Raw genomic sequence first — 26,500 nt, forward strand, 5'->3', positions numbered from 1 at the left:
GATTTTTTGGGCAGAACATGAACTTGTCTTCCTGAATTTACATGAAGATTCATTGACTTTTTAGAAGCTCTGTGGATTCCATTTAATTTCCCGGTAAACATATAAGAGAAATGTCATGTTTCAGAGGGAGGACAGAAGTTAAAGCAATTTATTTAACTCCCTTCTCCTGAAGGAGACTGGATCGCTGTTTGGAAAGAAGGTGGAGAGTTAGGGTATGTGTTTGTGTAATCTCCAAATTAAAAAAGAAGGAAAAGTCTTTATAAACTTTCTCAGAAGGTAATAACGCGGCATATGTAAGAGACCTTTCTCTGTCTCTGAAGATTAAAAGCATGGTCTTTTGCCAGATTCATTGTTTACCAGTGGGATCAAAAGATGCTGATTTTGTGGGAAGCAGAAAAGAATACTGCTGTTCGGATTGTTTTAAAAGGTCTTTAGCCTAAAAGGGAATGCACGAGGGAGATTTCTTTCCTTCCATTAATTGTAAAACATTGATTTCTCATATTTTTTGCACAAAAGATAAAAAAGGGTCTTTAAAAGATATGAAGGTTTATTTTGAAAAAAAGCACAATTCTTTTTCAAGTTTCTAGGTTCTGTCATATCTCAAGACTTAAAATGGACACCTAACATCACAAATGTCATCAAAAAAGCACAACGAAGAATGTTCTTCCTGCCCCAACTCAAACTGCCCAAAGACCTGCTGATTCTGTTCTACAGAGGAATTATTGAGTCTGTCATCTGCACCTCCATAACTGTCTGGTTTGGCTCTGCAACCCAACAATACAGACACAGACTTCAGAGGATAATTAGAACTGCAGAAAAAAATAATTACTACCAACCTGCCTTCCATTGAAGACCTGTATACTGAACCAGTCAAAAAGAGGGCTGTGAAAATAACTACAGACTCCTCACATCCTGGACATAACTTGTTTCAACTTCTGCCCTCAAAAACACACTATAGAGCACTGCACACCACAACAACTAGACACAAAGACAGTTTTTTCCCTGAATGCCATCACTCTGCTAAAAAAACTAATTCCCATAACACTGTCCTATTACCTACTAAGACTGTATTGCTATTATTCTTCTCTTCCTTTTTAGTACCTATCTCTTCCCACTTATGACTGTAACCATGTAGCTTGTATCTTTAAAATTTATATTTACTTTACTTTTACTTTTATTTAATTTGTAAACCGCACCCTCTCTCCAAAGAGACTCGGGGCGGTGTACAGTCATTTTTAAAAACACAATATAAATACATATAGATATAGATGGAGGTGGCGGCATACAAACTGTACAATAACAATTAAAATTAAAAATACATTAAAAACTACCCCTAGAAAACTACCCCAGAATAAAATAATTGCCAGGAGGATAAAGATGGGACTATAAATGGGCTAGGCCAGCCAATTGGAACAGGTGGGTCTTGAGTTTCTTACGGAAGGAGCAGAGGTCAGTAGTGGTTCTGATATTGCTTTATTTGTTTCCTAGTATAATTTGATTGCTTATTAGTAACCTATGACTATCACTAAGTGTTGTATCTTATGATTCTTGATGAATATATTTTATTTTATTTTTCTTTATGTACACTGAGGGCTTATGCACAAAGGACAAATTCATTGTGTTTTTAATCACACTTGGCCAATAAATAATTCTATTCTATTCTATTTATGAAGTAATTTAGTCATTTAGTTATTATTTAGCTAGTAGAATTTAGTAATAGATATAGAACAGGGGTGTCAAACTCAAGGCCCAGGGGCCGGATCCGGCCTGTGGGGTACTTAGATCTGGTCTGTGAGATTGCCCTGGAAAGAGCGAAGAACCGGCCCTTCTGCAGGTGAAAACAGGCTACTGAGCTCCGTTTTCTGCTGCCACAGCTTCCTGCAACCCTCTGCTAGTGAAAATAGAGTTTGGTGTGAGGCCCTCCCAAGCTCCAATTTCACTGCCAGAGGGTTGTAGCCAAAACCCATGGCAGCCAAAAATTGAGCTTGGGAACCTGTTTTTGCTGGCAGTGCACTCAAGTCACCAAAGACACCCCTGACATCAAGCTGGCCATGCCCACCCTGGCCATGCCCACCCCAGCCCCCTGAGGTAAAAAGCAACCCTGATGTAGCCCTCAATGAAATCGAGTTTGATACCCCTGATATAGAAGATAATGATGAACCATTGCCCCATGGGACTGGCTTGCCCCACTCATGCGGGCAGAAAAGCCCTCCTTTTGATCCTGCCGGCCAAGGAATTTTTACTAGTAGGACTAAGGAGAGGATCCTTCTCTTCTGTGGCCCCTGCCTTCTGGAACACCTTAGCTCCTGAGGTGAGATCAGCCTGAGGTGAGATCAGCCTCTACCCTTCAGACTTTCTGGAAGAGCCCTAAAGCATAGATCTGGCAGTTGGCTTTGGAGGAGAGGGTGTCCAGTGGGGGCTGGAGGTGACTGAATAAATGAGAGACAATTGTTGATCCCTGTACCATCCGTGCTCTTTTTAAAAAAATATTTAATTGCTGTTAATCTTAATTTTAATGGGTTTTTAAAATTTATTTATGCTTTTATACCATTGTAAGTTGCCTGAGTCATGTGGGATGGTGAGATTGGTGGCATATAAAATAAATAAATAAATAGTTGGTGTTTCAAATCCCAAGATTATGAGGCACTTGGGTCACATTTAAATACTGTAATACTCTGCCTATTTGCTAGGAATGTAACCTCACTAAATTAAATCGGATGCAAGTTATGTGGAACAAAACAATCATGTTTCCCTGAAAATAAGACAGGGTCTTATTTTCTTTTGACACCCCCCCCCCCAAACAAGCGTTTGGCCTTATTTTTGGGGAGGTCTCATTATTTTTGAGATGCAGGAGGCGGCAAGCGTGGTTGCCTCATGGTTACAGTTGTGCTTCAATATTTTCAGGGAGGGCTTATTTTTGTGGGAGGGCTTATTTTAGCACATGCACTCAAAAGCCTGATTGGGCTTATTGTCCGGGGAGGTCTTATTTTCAGAGAAACAGGGAAGTTGTCATCTACATCTTTTTCCCCATCAAAGGTTTATTCATCATCGTATACAAATTTGTGAAAGTCTGTTTAACTCTAAAGAGAGCCCATCCCATTCAAGAGTACATGCTGAATGATCTTTTGGGCCATTTTCACAGCACAGAACTTGGCAATCCTAAAAGTTATGTGATACTTCACAACCCCCCCCCCCCCAAAAAAAGAGAGCAGAATAATATACTATTCCTACCTAATCAATGTATTGCAAATTTTAAAGTCCTCCTATTAGCTACCTAAAAGGTTTCAAATATTCAAACATTTTAAAGATATTCTCTGCTATTATTTTGTTTGAAATTTAACCCATGCAGAAATTCCAGCCATCAAAATAATCACACCTGATAGAACATTCATTTTATATGCATACCCAAGTCAAAAGTCAACGTTAATCATTCAGTGATGATAGAGGCATTGGACTAGGTCACCCAAAAATCTAGTCTCCATATGTTTATATAACAGGCTAAGCTTGGTTAGTGTTAGCTTTTTCATGATTTAGCAGGTTGAATGACCCCAGCCTGACTAATTAGATGATTCTCAATTTGCTTTGCAAATCCAGAAAACACATTATTCAAAGGATGGTGCTATCAGGAAATACTGTGTAATCTTGTGTCGGAGAAAGCATTCATTTGTTTCTCCCTTTTGCATGTTAAATGGGAATGTCAGGTAAGCAGCTATAGAATAAAAATAGTGTATCTGCATATTTCCTGGTTTATGAGCATCAAAAGGGTCTGGTGCATGAATAAGCACTTTCTACACCTTTAATCTCTTTTTAAATGCATCTGGCGGATGTGCCTGAACCAGCACTGAGGGGGCACTGCAAGCCCAATGAACTTCAGCTAAGAGAAGAAAGGAGACAGATTTTATTTGCTCGTAATTGTGAAAGAGATAAATTGCCTGCAAGGCACCTGATTATTATCCACTGTCTTGTTAATCCCAGCTAGTGTCTGTGTGTTCAAACAAGAAATGCAGTTCTCAGGGTATTATTATTTATTTAGATGCTCAGATGAGCTGGCTTTTAGTCTACCCTTTACTTATACATAGACAAATATGCCTAATAGTTTCAGGAATAGCTGAAACCATGTTCCACTAAAAGGGCTCTTCTACTTTACAGTGAACAGTCCTTCATTTGCAAAACTGTCTAATCGGTTCTTCTAAATGCACTGCAGCTGAAACCAAGCAGCTGAACAAATATTTGTTTGATGTCCCTTTACTGTGTTACCCAATTATTTTTATCTGCACAACAAATCAATGTGGTCAAATGGGAAGTGCGAGACAACATGTAGGGAGAAGGTCTCTAAATTCATTACGAGGCCTTTTTCCTTAAGAAAAGAACCAGGATGGATTTAGGGAATGGCAAAGATTTGTCTTTATAAGGCAATTTTATAACGGACGGAATTTGTAAGGGATGTGGTGGCTCAGCTTACACAGGCTAGACTAAGTTATAAGAAATGCATATTCCATATTGCCTTTCTCTGTTGCAAATCATCTTGCTTCTTGACCAGCCTAACCAAGCTTCCAAACTTAAATATTCCATGTGCCAGGTAGGTTTTGTGTTTTAAGGTGTCCTAGAAACATATGGGGTGCGGTGGTTCAGTGGCTAAGACGCTGAGCTTGTGATTCAGAAAGGTCGGAAATTCGGCGGTTCGAATCCCTAGCACCGCGTAATGGAGTGAGCTCCTGTTACTTGTCCCAGCTTCTGCCAACCGAGCAGTTCGAAAGCATGTAAAAATGCAAGTAGAAAAATAGGAACCATCTTTGGTGGAAAGGTAACAGAATTCTGTGCACCTTCGGTGTTGAGTCATGCTGGCTACATGACCACAGAGACATCTTTGGACAGTGCTGGATCTTTGGCTTTGAAACAGAGATGAGCATCACCTCCTAGAGTTGGGAACGAGTAGCACATATGTGCGAGGGGAACCTTTACCTTTAAAGATTTGTCCTAGGAGGCAGAAAGCTACTGCCAGTTAAGATTAGGGCAGACTTCCTCAGCTGTTGACATTTAGATGAATTGGACCCTAAATCTTATCATTTTGAGACTATAGAACTATTGATCATGCCAGCTAAGGATAATGTAAGTTCTAATTTAGCCCATTTAGAGGACAGCAGATTGGGGGAAATGGATAAATTCCTGTGTAACTCACATGCACCCTTTTAGTCTGAAATTATAACTAAGGTACTTTTTTATTGTTATGTTTGGAAATAGGAAAAAAGTTGACTTGATTGGAATTCATTTGTATTTAATTAAAATTATATTAATTAAATGCAATTACTGCATTAGCCATTGATATAACTCCCCCCCCTTTTTTTTGGTAGGTTAAAGATGACTTTTTTACAGCAAGTATTGGGGTGTTCTTGGAGACACACTGGAGACATTTTTAGGATCAAATGTGACTGTAGAACCTTAAGGTGTGCCATCTGCTTTCTACTCTCCTTCTGTGTAATGCTCTAAAATGATAAGTGAATCTATCTGATCATGTCATTTCATGGGTTTTTGGAGGCAGCAAAGAAATAAATGTAACTTATTGAAAGATGTTTTCTTCTTCATTCATTTAGATTTACTTTTATCAGCATTACTGGAAAGTTGGTCATCTTTATCTTTTTTCTTATCATAACAACAAAAACCATTTTCAAAAGTTTAAAATTTAAAATAACAGATAAAATATATCAAGCTTCAATAATAAGTGTACTTCTGTCGTTGCTCCAAAGGCAATGCATGCAATATTATAAAACACATGGGATGGAAGCTGCTACTTAGTGGGACACTATCTGCCAATCATAGATTTTTAAAAAATGTTCCTGATCCTTTGGTAGGTCATGACCCAAAGTTTGAGATCATTGGTGCAAGTTATTCAGATTCAAACCTAACATTTTTTGGCTTCAGAATGGGGCATAATGTGGTTTTGTGGTTCAAGGCTCAGTAACCACTGATCTAAAATGTCCTAGTGTTTCCCTTCACTTTTCCACTGTATGTCATAATTACTATAACATACGGTTCAAGTGAGGAAAATTATTTCAATTCCGACAACAGAAATCTAGCTCTAAAACACAATTCTGCAGCAATATAGTGTGAAGTTTGTCAAATAAAAATTGTGATTGGAGTCTGTATGGAACAAGAGGCTGGGAATTTATTTTCGTACAACAGAATATCAAAACCTTAAAATAAAAACAGAAATGGGAAATGGATGAAAAATCTCATGAGACTGCCCAATTTGGTAAGATCTTGTTGAGCTAACTTCTTTGATATAATGTGAATGCACTAAAATCTTATCTGATTGGACAATCTCATAAGAATTTGCCCAGTCTAACTAAAAAAAGAGACGTGGTGGCTCAGTGGCTAAGACACTGAGCTTGTTGATCAGAAAGGTCAGCGGTTCGGCAGTTTAAATCCCTAGCGCCATGTTACGGAGTGAGCTCCCGTTACATGTCCCAGCTTTTGCCAACCTAGCAGTTCGAAAGAATGTAAAAATGCAAGTAGAAAAATAGCAACCATCTTTGGTGGGAAGGTATCCCATAACCTCTCAGCATAAAGCCAAGAGAAAAAAGCACTCCAATTGGTTCTATGCATAGAGTAGAATATGGTATAAGGACAACAGTTTTCTGTGATACTAGGACAACATCATTTGAGTTTACATAAGGGATTATATTGAAAGTGGCTCAGAGGCCAAGGTGCCGAGCTTGTCGATCAGAAAGGACAGCAGTTCAACAGTTCGAATCCCTAGTGCAGCATAATGGGGTGAGCTCTCGTTACTTGTCCCAGCTTCTGCCAACCTAGCAGTTCGAAAGCATGGAAAAAATGCATGTAGACAAATAGGGATCACTTTTGTGGGAAGGTAACAGCATTCTGTGCACCTTCAACATTTAGTCATGCCAGCCGCATGACCATGGAGACGTCTTCAGACAATGCTGGCTCTTCGGCTTTGAAACGGAGATGAGCCCCCTAGAGTCAGGAATGACTAGCACATAGGTGCGAGGGGAACCTTTATCTTTACCTTAACTAATTTGTAATTTTGGGAGTGCCTGGGTGTCATTCAGAGCTATTGTTGGCCTTGTGAAATCAGTGGGTACCTAACGTAAGAAGCAATGGATGGAATTGCATGTATAATGTTAATTAGGATAGAGATCTGAACGCAGTTCTTTCATGTAAGAACTAAAAACGATGAACATTGATTCACAGATATTTGAAAGAGAAGAAACTGAAGGGGAGACAGAGCATAGATCTTTAAATGGCAGAAGACAGCATGAGTAATAGGAAGACATTAAAGGAAGGGGAAAATATAAGCTCACAATGAAGAAAATTTTTCCTGTCAGACAGATTTTCTTTGAGAAGATTTCTCAGAAGGAATGATAGAAGGTCTATTTATTCAGGCTTTTAAAACAAGATCAGGCAGAAAAGAACTATACAATGAAAGAGATTTCTGTCTTGAGAGTTTCCCTAATGAGATATCCTAATAGCCTTTTCCTTTACTCTCAGTGTCTGCGTTCCTTTCTAATGGTTATGGCAGTAGAATAATAAAACAGAAAGAAATGGTTGATTCTGGTGCTTGTGTGTGATATATAAAACATTGCTAGTATTTTACTTAACCCAACAAATAACTCCCAGGGGTTTCTAGTATCCACTGCTACAAAAACTACCTGAAGGGGGAGAATGAGCCAGATTCTAGATAAAAGCATATTTAAATAATTACAGCTAAATGAGAATGATGGTATATTGATGGTAAAATACATAAAGATCTTCAATTTTAAAATGTAAATTAAAAATATATAGTAACGGACGAAACTCATTTGTAACCAATCGACATGCTTTCTATGAGATGTAATGAAGAATGTTTTTTTTGTATTTTTGTTTAATTAAAACAATAAAAAAATTCAAAAAGAATTACCTGAAGATTTATTTGTAAATGCACTTGGACACTTGCATTTTCCAATCCTAGAATAATCTTTTGCGATCATGGATCAGTTGCATTTAAAACTGTGTTTTCAAAACACAGTACTGAAATATTCTGGTGAAAATCAATACTTCTATCCATAAAAGCATAATGTATTCATAATAGTTAGTGAATTTGTAAATCATCCAATTAGTAATGATTGAAAGCAATGAATAGCCTCTGAAAATACATAAAATCAGAGCCAGCTCTACCATTAATTACAGAGAAGCAATTTATTTATTTCTTTAATCAATGTATACCTGGGAAAGTCCTTAAGATTGCTTACAAAATTTAAAAAACAAACACCTAAAAACGTATAAGTTAAAAACAAATCAAAATTACCACTAAAACCAGTTTACAAAAACCCAGTGAAGAGATAATTCTTCCGTCTTGCTTAATGCTGGAAAAAATTGAACTAAATATAATTTATGAAGGATTGTGTTCCATAGCTGCGATCAATACAGGAGAAAGATTGACCTCTGAGGAGGGAACATCTTCAAAAAGCAGCAGGAAGGCTTTAAGTACTTCCTGAAATTTTATAAGAATTTGCTTTGCTAAAAGATTGTATAGCTCTTTTTTTCTTTTAAAATATTTTTCATTGTTTTTAAGTGCATTTATTTGACTCTGAAACTGATTTGCACAAGATGATTAGGATTTGTCTTCTGTGAAGATTTATACATCTAATGGAAATCAAACATTAATTCTAATAATTTAACCTACTTTCATGAAAAAAAGTGAATACGGTAATTTGGAATTAAAAGTAAATACGACGAATATTTCCAATTAAATTGGCAGTGCTTGAAACTTACACATGTTGAATGACACAACAGCCCTCAGAGTATATCCAAGAGTTCTTTTCCATTTCATATCAAAAACTCATTTACATTACAATATAGTAAGCTAAATTCTGGAGTTTGAAAATATTTTCTGATCATCTGCTCTAATGTGTTACATTATACAGATTCCGTTCGGCATCTACAAATTGGTGTGACTATGTGTATTAGTTTAGATCTATGTTGGAGAACCTTTTTGGCACTGAGTGCCCAAACCGGAAGGTGTGTGCATGGGCACCAGGGCACCAGAAATCTGAAGACCAGCTGGCCAGTGCGCATGCGCACGCTGGCCAGCTGGTCTTTGGGTTTCTGGCGCATGCATGTGTTTTGGCCAGCTGTCTTCAGGTTTCTGGTGCTCAGGAGTGTGCGAAGAACATCTGGCCAGCGTGCAAAACCAGAAGAGCAGCTGGCGACGGTGTGCGGTGTGCCCACAGAGGGCTCTGCGTGCCATAAGTTCGCCATCACGGGTTTAGACTATTTTCTGCAATTGTAAGTAAGTAAGTAAGTAAGTAAGTAAGTAAGTAAGTAAGTAAGTAAGTAAACTTTTATTTATAAACCGCACCCTTTCCTAAACAGGACTCGGGGCGGTGTACAGACATATTAAAAACCATATAGATACAAAATATAAATGTGCATAAATATATAAACATATAAACATATAAACGGAGGAGGTAGAATGTGCTGTACCAAATTTAAATTAAAATACAAATATAATTAAAATTTCCCTTAAAAATTACACAGTAAGATGTTTGCCAGGAGGTTAAAGATGGGACTATACATCAGTCAAGCCAGCTAATTGGAACAGGTGGGTCTTAAGCTTCTGTCGGAAGGAGCGGAGGTTGTTAGTAGTTCTAATATCGGGGGTAATATCGGGGGTAATATCAGGGGTAATAGTGAGGGAGTTGATATATTTAATTTTGAATTTTGCATCTGAGGTGAAAACAATAAGGTCTCCCCATCATCAAAAGTTCTGTTTGGGCATCAGGAACTTGATCGATTGTACAAGTTGTGGACTTTCTTCAAATGAGTGAAACAACTCGAGTTTTCTAACTGTTAAATTACTGTGCATGCTGCGGAGGACTTTCCAATTTACAAATCTTCCCATGCGACCAAATGTTTTACTACTCTGCATTTAAACTTTTAAAAACCTACCCATATGACCTGATGTTTTTTTTTAATATTTATTTTTCAACTGGGTATATACTTAGGGCAGACTTCTTGAAAATCAATGGGAAGTCAGCTGGTCATCAACAAACTAGTGCTTGATTTCTACGGGTGTCTAAGGCTAGATTCATCCCATTGATTTTATTGTTTGAATATGCCATACATTTATTTAAAAGACTAGAGTAGGAAAGAAATGGCTAAATGAACCTCCACGTTGTTAATGTGAAAGCATATGTACTGTGATCCTGTTGAAATCTACATTCTGTAAACTCCTAGTCATTTCTTTATTTAAACTCATGATAATTCACTGTGGTACTTACAAGTCCTATTAGCCCCATTTTAATTCAATAGTTAGGGCTGCTAGAATGACAGCAGGGTTACTGTTAACCTCACTCCCATCAAAAGCAATGAAATGGAAAGCCAACCCCAGGCGCCATTCACCTCCACGACTTGTGTTATCTGCCCACATCTTTTGCAATGAGGATCTTCTAGAATTTGAAACTGAAGAGGGGTTAAACATCAGGTGGTCCACAAAAGATCACGAATGACAGCTCAGTATGAATGCTTGCATATTTCTTGGCTCTCATGTGACTCTAATTACTTGGAAGATTAGCACACCCAAGTAGGACTCACATATTTAGCAAAACCACACGTACAATGTCCAAAATAGTTGAAAGTAGATTGATGTTGGGAGGAAACAACTTTTTTTTTTTGGCACTGAGAACATGCTGTGCATGTCTCCAGGGATCGCTGCTGCTGGGGATTGCTTGATCAGTGCGTGACTATGATGATGGATGTGGTAATCACAAAACACTGATTTACTGCAGAGCAAACTAATGCTCTTGCCTCTCTACCACCTGAGGTCACTTTTGTCATCTTTCTGGGCACATGGGCATGATTCCAAATAAAGCACTGGATTAAAACCATTTGCTCTTTATTATTATTGTTTTAATTCAATCGAGGGCCTAGAGGCGTTCGTATACACTAGGATGCTATTAAGGACTATGTCAGAGAGTGTCATATTGCTTTCTACTTAATAATTCTTCTTTCATTAAAATAATATAAAGTCAAGCTGAGCTGCAAATCTGAAGCATTAGTGCCCAGAAATACTGTGGTGACTTCCCTGATGTTTCCTTCTGTCACTTCCTCCTTGAGTATCTTCCACAATGTGTTGATGTTCAAAATGCACTATATATGTTATTTTGTAGTCTGATTGTCAGGAAACTGAATTCTGTCTCCTCCGTCTCTCCCTCCATTCTTCCTTTTGAAACTATATGTGATAAAAGCCCTAGAGAGGCTACAAAGCCAAATTGCCCTTGTTGAGCTGGATTCTGGTGATTGCATGGATCATCCATGCTGCTTTCTAGGCAGCAATATGGAGGATGTCTCTTCTTGTCTTTTTCTTAAAATGATGAACAATGATTTCATTCAGAATGCGTGTAGAAGCACAGTGGCTCATGTGGTTAAGGATCAGTGGTGGGATTCAGTCAGTTCGCACCTATTTGGGAGAACCGGTTGTTAACTTTCTAAGCAGTTCAGAGAACCGGTTGTTGGAAGAAATCTCATTTTGTTTGGTTTTCCCCCCCCACTTTACAGGTCTAATCCTGTAAGGAAGGCAGGAAGGAAACATTCTGGTGTTGTTTCTAGCCTAATCTTTATTGCCCTGTTTACAGAAACTGCCTCTCCGGTTAACCCTTATTACATTGTCACAGCTAAGGCGAAGCACCCATTGGTGTGAGTGACGTTGAGTTGGCCACACACACACAGTCACATGGCCACCGAGCCAATTGGTCATTAGGACAGAGAACCGGTTGTTAAATTATTTGAATTCCATCACTGCTTAGGATGCTGGGTTGGAAGTTAGCAAGCTCACATTTGAGACCCAAGTGATACCATAGGGTAGGTTGAGCTTTGTGCTAACTCCTGCTGGGGACATGAAAGCCAACCAGCCATTCCCAGGGCAAGGGTGATGTCACCCAGCTAATCCTTTCGACCTGGAGGTGCCTCGGTTGTTCTGACACCAGTGTATTGAAATTCAGAACAAGTCGATTCATTGGGAAAAAACCTCAATGGCAAACCACTCCATGCTGATAAATCATAATAATTTAAGATAATAATCTGATATTCATGAATTGTATCTTTAGGTTTGCAATCTTTAGATATGCAGTCTCTATCACTCTATTGCCCCATGACCAATAATAAAGCTTGGCTCAGATACTCCATATTTTTATATATAGATATATAAAAAGGAGAAAAGGAGAGACACAATCACATCATATGCTGGGGAATTCAAAGACTCAGGAAGCACCACAAAACTTGTCAGGTACTGTAACAGAAGGCACATTCAAGTTTATTTCTCTCCAGACCAGCCAACATAATATTTCCCTCCTCAAATGCAAGATAGAAGAGAATGTTGCTGTTGACAAGCATGAAGTTTTCAGTCTGTTGGAAACATACTATTGAAATTATTCTGATTTTTTCTTGTTGGTGCCTTGAGCCTCAGCTGGTGGTGGGATAGCTTTGTGAATAGTCCAGAACAGAAGCACATCCAGAGATACTAGGTCTGACTTTATTATAAGGTTGCATTATCAGAATCTTGCAAGTCTGAAAATGTATCTCTTCCACCCTTCCTCATGTTTATAGTCCACTATTGGGAAGTCCCTTCGGAGATGTTTATCAAATCTCCATTCCTTCTGTGGACTCCTTGTCTGACCATTGTCTAGGCTGCAGATTTTCCTCCTTTCTCCTGTTCTGACCTTGGCTTCACAAAATCACAAAGCAGACTCCCTGTCCTGACAAAACCCCATTTTATTAAGCTAATGTGAATTCCTCTCATTCACACCCAGCAAAGTCCCAGCAAACAGTCTTTCAAGGGTAAAATTTACAACCACAGATCTTATCAGGCTTGGAGAGGTGCCAGGCCAATATCTTCCAAATGCAATGCTGTACAAGTAAATACTTGGCAAGGAGTCTCTGAGGGTCACAAACAAATCTTCACACTAATTAAGCAAATTAATTGTCTCCTGCAAATTCCACCCCATTTTGCTCCTCTTTATTCCCTATGGGATGGGATATTCACTATCCACCTGTGCCTTTACTCCCGAGTCGGCCCTTGTCCCTTAATTGTTCCCTGCTCTTGGTAGCTCTGCATATTTGCACATCGGAAAAGGCTCCAGCTGTTCTTCTTCCCACTGATTTCTGACTCCGAAGGCAGCTGATAGTTGTCAGACGGCCCTGGTCCCATCTCTGCCTCTGATGCAGAGCACTCATCAGAGCCTTCCCCAGACTCCAGGACTGAACTATGTTCCTCCCCAACCTCCTCGCTGTCTGAGTCTGCCACCAGTTCTGCTGGCCGCTGATGGGCCACAACATCTCCCAAGAACATTTCCATACACCATTACATAACTTCAGGTAATTCTGTTTTCAGTTATAAGTCTTTCTATCACTGTAAAATCTCTGACTGTCCTCACTTCCTAATGCAACAAGTCAAATGGGAGAAGTTCTCTTCTTCCCTTGGAATGTCTCTCCAGTATAGCAAGACAGGAAGGATTCAGATCTCTGGAAAAAGGATTGTACATCAAAAGAGTTACACATGCCCTGAATAATTTAATTCTAAACTGCTTTGAAGATTGTTTTTTAAAAAGGAAAACAGGATACAAATATTTTAAACAAATAAATGAAATGTGAGGACTTGTTTGAAAGCAATTTGCTTTTGTCAAATTGCAGAACAATAAAAAATGCTGAATATTTTCTCAAAATGGCATTGGTAGAACTTCTGCATAAGCTTCCTCATAAGAAACTATTTAAAGAGATCTCAAAGCCAGAGGTCACCAACCATTTGGACCTCAGGGACCACTAAATTCATAATTTTAAATCTCGCGGACCACCAGGGACGTGCGGTCAGGGGAGGCAGGGGAGGCAGAGCCTCACCGCTCTCATCATGAAAAGAAAAAAAAAGGGAAAAGGGAAAAGGCACACGTGGTCTGATTCCCTGCCTTCCTGAGTCAACATGAAGGGGACCACGGAGTGCGAGCTGCGGGACTGCGGAGCGCGCTCCGCGGTCCCCTTCAGGTTGACTCAGGAAGGCGGGGAATGGGACCACGAGTGCAGGAGGCTGAGGCTGCCTCAGCCTCCTGCACACGAGGTCCCATCCCCGCCTTCCTAATGACATCACCAGCCTCACCAGCCATAAACCTCACCGCACGTCACTGCGGACCACTAATAGAACTACCTAATGACCAGCTGGGTGGATGTGGCTAGGTGGTTATGTGACTGGGTGGGTGTGGCCTGTCAGGGGAAGATTTCACCCTGAACTAAATGAGGTCTTAGATCGCGGCGTTTCCAAACAGCATTATCTTTAAGGTGCGAAAAAAAGAAATAAAATCCCGGAAAACATATTCTAATGAAAAACAAGCTTTAATACAAAAATAATAAAAGAAAGAAATAAACAAATCTATCTAATTGTTACATTTTGGCAGAAGCAATTTGTCTACCAGCTTCCTGGCAGACGGACAAAGATCAAAAGGGAAGAAGTCTCTGGAATGTGTGAAGAGCAGGCGCAGTACATCATTGCTGATAAGACCTTATGACCTGCGCAGTAACTCTTTCAGTAACTATTTAGTTTCAGTTCGGCTAGCAAACATTTAACGCAGTGACATGGCCAACTTGATGTCACTCACATCAAGGGGCACTTCAACAGCTTCTACTCGCCCTCCTTTCCTACCCACTCCTCGCCTGTACACCTAGGCTCCTTAGGGCCAGAACAAGAAGCAGTGGTTGGAGCTAAGCAGCTATCATGAGAAAGAGTTGGCAAAGTAGCTGGCTCAGTTCAAATTGTTCTGACTGAGAAGGAGGCTCAGCAGAAACACCTCACTGGGGTCTAAGAGCACAGGCTTTCCAAACAGAGTGAAGACCTGTGGGAGTGCAAGGCCAGGTACTGGCACCTGGAGGCTCAGTGGGCTGAGATGGTCAGCCAGTTCCAAGCCTTGATGAAGGCCAACTGGAACGAGACCCTCCAGCTCTTCGCCACCAGCGGCACTCTCCTGTAGCCTTCGCCCAAAGCCCCACACCAGGAGGCTGAAGCAGAGCCCAAGTCAGAATTTATGCCCCCCTCCAACCTGCATAAAAAGACTCTCCGCAGCAATACAAACGCTCATTGCACGTATCCAGCCCAGGGGCCGTGGTTTGAGGACCCCTGATTTAATGCAATATAAAAAATGCAAAACATTTCTCTGTGGACCACCAAAATTTTCTCATGGACCACTGTGTTGGTGACCGCTGCTCTAAGCAGCTTGTAACTTCAATCAGATTCTCCAGACTTAGAGCCTACTGGTCACGGTGGTGTATTACAGACATAATTCTCAACTGATTGTACTGGTGAGAAATGTTAAGATTTACAGTCCATCCTATCAGGAGGGTATCAGATTACAAAAGTTTGCTTTTGTGTTTGCAGCAGGCACGGAAAGAATACATTCGATAAAAAGAATATTTTCGACTCCAGGCAGAAAAAAGAGAAAGGTTTGCATCGATTCCTTTAAACATGCCTGAAATGCTCAGAGGTCTCACAATCTGGAAAAAGCCCTTTTGCTTTCCAAGCAGACTAAGGCCAAATTCTCCGAGAAAGGCTGCTGGCAAGCGTAACTAACTTTCTATGCACAATGTTGACATCACAGACCCTTGGCAACAACATTCATCCATTTCCTCCTCCTGGAAAAAAAAAAAGCCAAACACAAATCTCTGTTCTTTTGCAATCTTATATATTTTCTTGTTTCCTGAAGCCCGAGGGTTTTAATTCAAAACCTGCACACAATTTCTCCTAAAGCTGGCTAATTATAAGAGAGGTCCTTTGGAAACATCACACAAAGCAGCAGTGCTTAATTTTTATGCATTGTGGTACTCCAGGGAAAGCAATACCATAAATTGTTGTTTTGCTAAATTGCCTTCAAATTAAAGGCTTCCACAGTGGAGTAACTTAGCTCATGAGAATAGCTTTGGAGATCGATGTCAATATCCTGTTTAACTCAGTATTCTGAGTCCAACGGAGCCATATCTGGTTTCTTCTGGATTTTTCAGCACCGAAGCTCCCAAGTTGTTTCTTCTTCCTTAGTCATTGTTTTGAAATGCTCCCGGAATATACATGTCTTACTGGCACCAGAGGTGGGTCCCTACTGGTTTGGACTGGTTCGGCCGAACCGGTAGTGGTTTGCTAGCTTGGGTTGCTGGAATCAGTTCCCCGGTTGGCGCGGCATGGTTTTTAAAGACCTATTTATGGGCAACTGCACACGCATGTGCAAAATTGTGCATGCACCAAACAGGCGCTAATGCCAGCAGCAACCCACCACTGACTGACACGTGTAATAAATATGAAAGTTGGATATAAATACCACTTGGGACTCTCCACTAAATTTGTGAACAGGGGAATTAGCTGAACGATTTCTCCAACATTTTCCAAGAGGGTGGGAGCCAAGAAGCTATGCTTTCAGTAAGTTCAATAGTTTCCCCACCACATTTACCATGAAATATGAGGTACTTATAGTCACAAAAGTTAGTCTTTCCCAGGCCGTAGACTGCAAATGTATTGCTATAGGTGGTGCCCTGCAGTCAGTCATGAATCTCTTCACTCCCACAAGTGATCTAAGTCCAGTCCACCTCAAATTTCTTTTACTCTTATCTACCACAAATTTTCTTTGGCCGTTAGTAGTTCAGATTCTTGTAGAGAGCTGAAGCTTGCAATAAATATTTATACCCATTTGAACTGACAGGATCTCCTGATCTCCCTGGCGCCTGATAGCTGGATCGCACTGTTCACCTACATTGTCCAAGGGGAAGACTCTGTCTTCTCAGTGACAATAGCAATAGGGGGAAAAAAAACTGTCCTCTGAAATTTTTATATGGTGGGCAGATAATTTTTTTTGTTTAAACTTCTCCAAAGAATTTTTTTTCATTACTTTACTTTACTTTACTTTTATTTAGACTTTTATACCGCCCCCTCTCCCCAAAGGGACTCGGGGCGGTGTACAGTCAGAAAAAACACATCAATAGATAGAAAATACAAACATAAAAGAGGAGGCAATAAGAAACTGTACAAAAAGCAAAGCAGTTAAAAACAATATTTAAATAACCCTAAAAATACCCAATTAAAATATCTTTAATTTATCAAAGGCATAACTCTCTCTTTAATCATCATATTTAGTGTTACTATATGGGGAAAAATACTATCCTGTTTTTTTGTTTTGTTTTGTTTTGCTGGAACTTAATGAAAGTATAGGAGACGAAGTCAACCAGGTTCTCCAGATAGAAGCGCACTGAGAATTATCTGCTCTGTTTTTATTGTAACATTACATTCACAGAATCGTTGAAGATTAAAATGATATCTTTCCCTCCTTCACCCATACATATGATGTCGAACCCATGGCACACATGCCAGAGGTGGCATGCAACGCTCTCTCTGATGGCACATGAGGCATCACCCCATTTCAACTCTGACTGCATGTGCGCGAACCTCCCCTGGCCAGCTGGCCTTCGGGTCTCTGCTGCGCATGCATGGGAGAATGTGTGAGGGGGTCATGCGGGCATGCACAGGGGATGGGGTGTATGTGCAGTGTTGCGCATGCATACATGGGGCGGGGCGGGTGCAAGGCTGTCATGCGCACGTGTGAGGGAGTCACATGTGCATGCGAGGGGGTGGGGCATTGTGGGGGGCATGTACACCTGCGTGGGGGTGGGGGGCATGTGCAGGGGGGTTGCATTTTGGGGGTTTCATTTTGGGGGTTTGCACATTCGCACGTGCACACAAACACTTTGGGCACTCAGCCCAGAAAAGGTTAGCCATCACTAACCTATACAGTCCAGGACTAGGGACAGTTTCTTAGGAGACATTTTCCAAATCCCCATTTCTCTTGCTGACTCAGGTGCCTTTTATCTGCCTACTTTGCAGTTCTTTCTCTTATCTCCCAAGGTCATTCTCACATACAGTTACAGTCAGAGCCATCACAGATGGACAAAGAGAGGATGATGCAGTGAAAGACAAGAAAGCCACAGATGTCTGCCCTTCCTTGTAACTCAGAATTTCTCCTCTCCTTTAGAATAAATTCTAAAGCAAACCCTCTGATCAAGCAAGAAGGCCACTGCAACAAAAGGCAGGAGAATTTATCTGCCCATTCGTAATAGAAATCCGTGAAGTAAAAAAAGAAAAAGAAAGCTGCAGAAAACCGAATAGCAGCTGTTTTTTTTCAGTAAGATGCTTTCTCAGGTTACAACATGTTTTGAAATTTATATTATGCGAAGCAGAGTGCCACTACTGTGACACCAATACACATAATTACCTGGCTCATAAGAATTCTGTCGACAAGCAGTTGCTAATCGGCATGTTTATTTTTAAAACAAATTTCTAGCTGCAAACAGCTAAAGCATGAATCTCATTTTTAGGTTGCTTGATCAACTGCTGTCCCTTGTAGAACATCCATCACAATTTATTATACTTATATTCTAATATGCAGTCATGGGAAGGTACTTCTCACATACGTCTCACACTCAACAACTCTGTATGGTGGGATGATACTACAGGTTTGGGAAAAGTAAGCTGGTATATGCCCATTTCCTCTTTTCCCCATTTTCAGATAGTACACCACTCGGAATCATGTGGCAAAGATGAACAGCATGAAAATCTAATAAATAACTAAATAAAAAGGCTACATTGGCTCAGAACAATGTTAATTTATTAAACAATGTTTTCAGTCTGAATAAGATACTGAGGATATTCCAACATGTTGTTTCTATTCTGAAAAGAAGCCCCAGAACATACATACGTACATACATACATACATACATACATACATACATACATACATATATATACTTTAGATCTATACTAGTCTCCCTTTATTTATTTATCAGTACAAATACAACACACACACACACACACACACACACACACACACACACACACACACACACACACACACACACACACACACACACACACACACACATATATATATATATATATATATATATATATATATATATATATATATATATTCTTTTTATGACCCTTTAATCCCTTGTTTTGGGGTGGAGTCGAGACAACTCCACGCCAACTGTGTGGAGATGAGTATTTACTGGCCGAATGCCCTTCCAGACACCTATGCAGAGTTCACAGTAGATATTTTCTCTTTGCGCCTGGATAGAAAAACATCTGCCACTGCCTAGGATTGAACTCTCAACCTTCTGAGTGGGAGGCGAGTGTCTTCACCTCTAGACCATCGTGCCACTCCCATAGAGCCTACATTAACCACCAGATAATCATGCTGAGCAGCTGACTGATTATATGCCATCAGGTTGGTATTGACTCTTAGAATCCACATAGATATTTCCCTACGATGATCTGTCCCTACCTTGGCCCTTCACTTCTTCCAACAATGCGCCCTTTGTCACTGTAGCTGAGCCCACCTTGCTGCTGACCTTCCCTTTCCTTCCAACTTTCCCAACATTAGAGCCTTTCTATAGAGATCAAGATCTACAGAGAGTATATTCAAAATATAATAATTTGTTGACCCATATGTGCATCTGAGGGACTGTCTCTTTCCAGTCGCATCCACTTGACCCACTAGAGTCAGGAAACAAGGAATGTTGCAGGTCCCATCCCCTAAGGAGGCACATAATAATAATAATAATAATAATAATAATAATAATAATAATAATAATAATAATAATAATAATAAGCTTTTATTTCTAGACCGCGCCCTTTCCTGACAGGACCTAGAAGAAGGGCCTTCTCTGTGGTGGCTCCCTCCCTTTGGAACACTATTCCTGCAGAAATTAGATTGGCCCCCACTTTGATAGTCTTTCAGAAGGCCCTGAAGACTTGGTTTTGCCAGCAGGCCTGGGGAACCCAATGTGCGATGGAGCCCACCAAATGGCTCATTTAATTGGGTGCTGTTGCTGGGGGAGGGGTGTCATTGGTTTTTTTAATTATTATTATTTTTCTACATTGTGTTTTTATCATTTGTAAGCTGCCTAGAGTCGCTATGAGTGAATAGGCAGCTGTATAAATTTTCCAAATAACTAAATAAATCTTTGATTGCTGAGGACCTTTGTGTGTTTTGCTAAGCTTCATGGGCCTTTTTCCTCCCCACTGTCTTCAACTGAGATTATGTTGGACCTGGATAAGAGCGTGTCACCTTTCTGAGACTGGTTTTTGCACAAAAATGGAAAAATAAAGAGACTCCCTCAGAACAAGACATAATAAATAAGATACTGATGTGCGCAGAAATGGATAGACTGACTCTAGAGCTCAAAAACAAGGGTGAGACGGAATATCACGAAATCTAGGACAAATAGTACCGATGGATAGAAATGAAGGAAAAAGGCCAGGACAGAAAAACATAGACAAGTTAAGAATTGGAAAATATGGTATTAAGAAGGTGTGATAGGTAGGAATTGGATATGTATTTGTATGGTTAGTAATTATAAAAAAGAAAGGATCAATGGACAGGTAATCTACACATACCTATGTAAAGGATCTAAACTGTAATCGTTGTAAGATCCAATCACTATATGGGAACGTTTATGCCAGAAATGTCGCACTATGTCCAATGTTTTTAATGTTTATCTAATAAAAAACTTTTTTTAAAAAAAGAGTGTCACCTTTCACAGTATTTTTTGAGGGGGGGGGGAGAATCTCTGTCACTCTGTCTCTGTCACTGATTGCTTCTAGCCCCAAATGTATAGAATTCCTAAATACGTTATTAAAATGAAGCGTATTGAATTTTAATTAATAGTTTCCCTCTTCTGCTGATTTCATCACAAATTATCCTACTCCATATTCCCCAAAGGGAATCAGTATTCGTTATCTTCACTTGGAAGTTTATTACTCTTCCTTCCTTCCCCAATCATTTCTTGTGCAGTCTTTTGTTTCTTCCCCAGACACCCAGGGGTGGGATTCAGCCGGTTAGGACTGGTTTGAGTGAACCGGTAGCTCTGACGATCAGCTCGCCCCACCCACCTGCCCCTGCTCTATCCTGTCCTTTATTTCCTGCTTTCTAGCTCATCTCAATTGCGCGGCATAGCTGATTTCCACCTTCCAGCTGTTTTACTTACTGTTGCTGACTTGGAAGGTGAACAGCTGAGCTTCTAAATGCTCCATTTCCAGCTCTGTGTACATGTGCTCACCACATGCTCAACAAACCGATTGTTAAATCATCAGCAAACTACCACTACAGATACCAGAGGTGGGTTCCTACCAGTTTGGACCAGTTTGGACGAGTAGTTAGTAAGTTGGCCTGCCACGCCCCCAAACCAGTTCTATCGGTTTGGGGTAGTCATAGGTGCCATCTTTCTTGGCTTCTGCGCATGCACAGAAGCATTTTTAACTACTGTGCATGTGAACGTAGCATGCATCAAGTGTGCACACGCGCCCAAACAGCATCCCTGAGTAAACTGGCAGTAGCAGAAGCCGGAACCTACCGCTGGCAGACACCATCATATTACTCACCACCAGGGAATAGTAAATCTTGAATCCTGGTTTAGCCACAAAGAAGTCATCTGATTTGAAGGTGATCCTCAGCTGGTTTGTCTTTGAAGTTATTTTGGGAGGAGCGTCTTTATATCCACACCAACGTCCTCGGATGAGAGTGCTAATTTCGGAAATATCCTCCACTTCCACAAAATCATATCTGGAGTGAAGATGATAGGTTAGTAGTCTGGCAGAGAAATGATGATACATGGCAGCAGATGCAAGAATTTCCCCCCAGTGAACATTTGACATTTTAATGATCCTTTTATTCTGACATAAATGGGAAATCTGTGAGTCTAGAAAGCCAAAATCAGTTTCTAGCAATAGCACTTAGACTTATATACCGCTTCGCAGTGCTTTACAGCACTCTTTAAATGGTTTACAGGGTCACCCAACAATCTGGGTCCTCATTTTACCCACCTCGGAAGGATGGAAGGCTGAGTTAACCGAGCCGGTCAGGATTGAACACCTGGCAATGGGCAGAGGTAGCTTGCAATACTCCATTCTAACCACTTCACCACCACGGCTCTTGAAGTTTCTAGCATCAGGATGATGAATATCATCATTATCATCTTTTGTCCTGCAACATCTGTCAGTTCCATGCTGGTACTGGAAATCATAGGGGCATTTTTACAAAAATGGAGGCAATGACTACAGCCCAACTTTGAAAGTCTGCTCAGTTCTCTGGAAAGGCTGTTGGTGGGATTTTCAGACAGGGTCCATAAGATACTTTTACACTTTCAACATGTTAGCTACAAGGCTCCGGATTCAGGAAACTAGCAGCAGCAGCCTAAGTATGGGTTCAAGAAGTCTACAGTATTGGCTATATTATGCAACTATGGAGCAATAACTATCTCTCCCCCAGAAAACTGGTTTTAATTTGATTCCTAAAGATACAGTTGTTTGGCGTTCGCTATAAGGTCTTGGCAAAATTCACTTCCTAATAAAACTCATATCCCTTGGGGACTCAGTGTCTCTGAATACCTCAATTCAATTACTTCAAAGCTTTATAGAAAAATTTTGCAAATCTTGTCTAAAGCCAATCTCAGTTAATGTCAAGCATCACTGCAGATCGTAGGACTGACATTTTGAATATTCTCTGCATTAAAGGAGGAGGGAGGAATAAAAATATGGGGGGGGGGACTTGCAACAATTTTTCTGTGGCTAAAAATGGGTATCACTAAGTTGTAGAACACTATTCAAATCAGTACAATCTGATGTTCTTATTTATACCTACTTTTAAAAGCCTGGTACAGTGACACGGAGATTTGCTTAGGTAATAAATCTGCAAAATTTCAGAATTCTCTTTTGGACATAGTATGGGGTAAAATTTGCCCATATACTTTGAATGCAAAAGAGCCATTCAACAGACAGAAAACTTGGAATATAGTTCCTTTGTGTTCTCCAATTGTACTTTTTATTCAAATAAACATTACAAAGAACAAGTCCTGCATAAAAATAATAGTTATTCAGCCTTATATCATTTCTCATCCACAGTTCATTTTCTCAGCTGCCTCACTGAAATAAAACACATTTGATCATGTATAGCAGGGGTGTCAAACTGGATTTCATTGAGGGCCACATCAGGCTTGTCTTTGATTAGGGCCCTGATGATGAACCTATGGCACGTGTGCCACAGGTGGCACACGGAGCCATTTTTCAGGGCATGCGAAGCATCCGCGCTGGCCAGCTGACTTTGGCCTTCTTTTGAGGCTGTTTTTCGCCCTCCGGAAGCTTCCCTGAAGCCTCCAAAGCATGAAAAACCGGCCCTACGGGCAAACTGGAAGGTCAGGAATGGACTTCCAGTTTGCTCATAGGACCGTTTTTTGCCCTCCGGAGCCTTCATGGAAGTCTCCTGAAGGACCCTGAAGGCTCTGGAGGTCGAAACCCGGGCCTACGGGGAACCTGGAAGTCACCATTCCTGAACTTCCGGGTTTCCCATAGGTCCATTTTTTGCCCTCCAGAGGCTTCAGGGAAGCTCCTGAAGCCTCTGGAGGGTGTCTGGGGGGGGGAGGCTGTTTTTGCCCTCCCCAGGCTCCTAGAAAGCCTCTGGAGCCTAGGGAAGCCGAAAAAACAACAGCAAAAGTGGGGGTGGTTGTCGCTAATCGCACACATGTGCATGCTGGGGGGTGCACACACATAACATTATAGGTGTGGCATGCCAGCACACGACCCACCTGTGCTCCCCCCATTTTTGGCATGACAGCCAAAAAAGGTTTGCCATCACTGGACTAGGGTGAGCATGGCCAGCTCAATGTCACTCCTGTTGGGGGCACCTGGGGTGGCCCAAGCTCTCTACTAGTGAAAACAGACTCCCAAGCTCCATTTTTGACTGTCACAGCCTCCTGTCAAACCCCGGTCCAAAGTTCCTGGACCCATTCCCCATTGTACAGATAATTAATCCTGTAAGGGTGGAGCTGAAACTATCTCTGTTAGCAAAGGTGCACCTGTATTTCACAGTATTCTGCTAAAGCCAGTAGGTGAGACCTCCATTCAACCACAACCATTACCATTACCTGGTCCCATGGAAGTGGGAGGGGAGACCCATTATGAGATCGACTGGAGATCAACCCAGTTATCAACCACACAAGTGGAGTTGTTAATGGTGGATTAGGTCTGGAACCCAGACCTCTTGAGACCACCTGTAACCCTCTGCCAGTGAAAACGGAGCTCAGGAGGGCTGCACACGGCTTTCGCGAGCTCTGTTTTTACTGACAAAGGGTTGCATGGAGCCATGGCAGCTGAAAAAGGAGCTTGGAATCCCTTTTTCGCTGGCAGAAGCATCGCGGGCCGGTTCTTTGCTGTTTTCAGGGTGGCCCTATGGGCCAGTTCTAAGTACCCCTTGGGCCATATCTGGCCCCCGGGCCTTGAGTTTGACACCTCTGATGAATAGTATAAAACACAACTTTCTTAGGCCCAAGAAACATTATGTTGCAAACTGGGATTTCATTTCAAAAAATAGGCTAGTAGTCCAGGATAAAGAAGTGTGTAAGACCCAGAGTCGAAGTCAACATTTGATTAGATTTAACTTTAATTCAAAAATGCATTTTATATTGACAATGCAGTTTCTGTCCACCTTTTTAATTAACGCTCTCATTTATGAAATGCGATATATATTTCTATTTCTTTGCAAAGTAATTCGCAACACTGTAAACCCTACAGACATTTCATAATTGATTGCCAGGAGAAAAATAAGACTACCAAATAAAATAAAATAAAAATGAATATGTGAAAAGACAAGAATTAGTCAGAATTAATGGCTGGGAAATGTCATTAAGCAGATTAAATCTCTCTGCTCTCCCCCTTCTGCTACATTTAAACACTGTATAGCTGCTTTGGGGGGACTTTGCAATTCCATGCTGAGCAGGCATAGAGTGGAAATTGTTTGATACAACAACTTCCTTCACCTTGGATGGGCTTCCCAAATCTTACATCAGTAAGAAAACTAGTTTGGTCTGACGGCAGTTTTTAATTTTTTAAAACATCTCTAAGAAACTTGGCTACCCTATTTTCGCCTACCTTGAAGTTGTTCTACCAAATGAGCAATTACGACTCACGTTGGATCTCCTCGGTGATTTGATTAGCTTACCTGCAGATATCGTTCTCTGGTTCCTCCAGTCCAAACTGATGATCAAACACCAGCTGTATTCTGGCATTTCCTGGTGAACGTAGCTTCCATGTCAGCAACAGATTTCTAGGATAATTGTGTGGGAAACGAGGGCTCTGGATGTAACCATTTTCCCAAACATTGATAGTCTCTTCTTTCTTATATAAGGCTGTGAGATGATTACTTTCTGTTAAAAATCACAAAGAGCAGTTATTAGTATTCAAAACTGGTTTTAAAATGATGGTGGTGCTGGTGTGTGTGTGTGTGTGTGTGTGTGTGTGTGTGAGAGAGAGAGAGAGAGAGAGAGAGAGAGAGAGAAAGAGAAAGAGAAAGAGAGAGAGATGTTGGATGGATATAACAATTTTGGATTGATAGATGATGGATAGATAAATAGATGGATAAATAAACAGATAAATAGATAAAGGTAAAGGTTCCCTTGCACATGCATCCTAGTTATTCCTGACTCTAGGGGGCGGTGCTCATCTCTGTTTCTAAGCCAAAGAGCCAGCACTGTCCAAAGAAGTCTCTCTGGTCATGTGGCCAGCATGACTAAATGCCAAAGGGGCAGGAGCGCTGTTACTTTCCCACCAAAGTGTTCCTATTTTTCTACTTGCATTTTTTACACGCTTTCAAACTGCTAGGTTGGCAGAAGCTAGGATAAATAATGGGAGCTCACTCCATTACATGGTGCTTGGGATTCAAACCTCTGAACTGCTGACCTTCTGATTGACAAGCTCAGAGTCTTAGCCACCGGGCCACCACATCCCTCATAGATAGATAGATAAATAGATAGATAGATAGATGATAGATGATAGATAGATAGATAGATAGATAGATAGATAGATGATAGATAGATAGATAGATAGATAGATAGATAGATAGATAGATAGATAGATAGATAGATAGATAGATACATATGGATGATAGACAGAAAGAAAGACAGACAGATAGAAATAAAGATAGATAATAGAGATCTGGGCTATAAAAGGAAAAGATGTGGTAATATGCAGTGTGAAAATAGACAATTACTTGAAATTGGATCCATTTTTAGTATAGTCTTTTGCATGCTACATCAATGAAATAAAGTATATTATCTTTTGGATATGCATCTTCAAGTCAATTTTGGATTCCTGGCAACTGCCTGGACCAGTGCCTGCCATAATCTTGGCAAGGCTTTTCAGAAGTCTCCTTCTTAGGACTGAAAGAGAGGAACTGGCCCAAGGCCATTCGGGTGGCTTTGTGTGCCTTAACCATTGGCTCTCATATAGTATCTTTTAGACATCAAAAAAGAATCTGCCTGTGGTCTGTGTATAAGTGAGATTCAGATATTCAAGCGCTGTTAAGACTGTTAAAATTTTAATTTTTTATAGTTTAACAATTATTTACAGTTGATGATATAGTACAGTAGAAAGTGAAAT

The 26,500-nt window shown here is 40.5% G+C and overlaps 1 protein-coding gene across 1 annotated transcript in view; it reads right to left on the reverse strand.

The window, feature by feature from the left end:
• Window positions 1-26,500, reverse strand: part of PDGFD (platelet derived growth factor D) — a 188,073-nt gene that overhangs the window by 41,723 nt on the left and 119,850 nt on the right. Inside the window, exons 2-3 of the mRNA XM_081952375.1 lie at window positions 25,065-25,269; window positions 21,455-21,635 (exon numbers count right to left, since the gene is read on the reverse strand). Coding sequence (XP_081808501.1) covers window positions 21,455-21,635; window positions 25,065-25,269 — 386 coding nt within the window. The remainder of the gene's footprint in view (window positions 1-21,454; window positions 21,636-25,064; window positions 25,270-26,500) is intronic.

The sequence above is a fragment of the Natrix helvetica genome (genome assembly GCF_964273705.1).
Source record: "Natrix helvetica genome assembly, chromosome: 4".
NCBI classification, from domain to species: Eukaryota; Metazoa; Chordata; class Lepidosauria; order Squamata; family Natricidae; genus Natrix; species Natrix helvetica.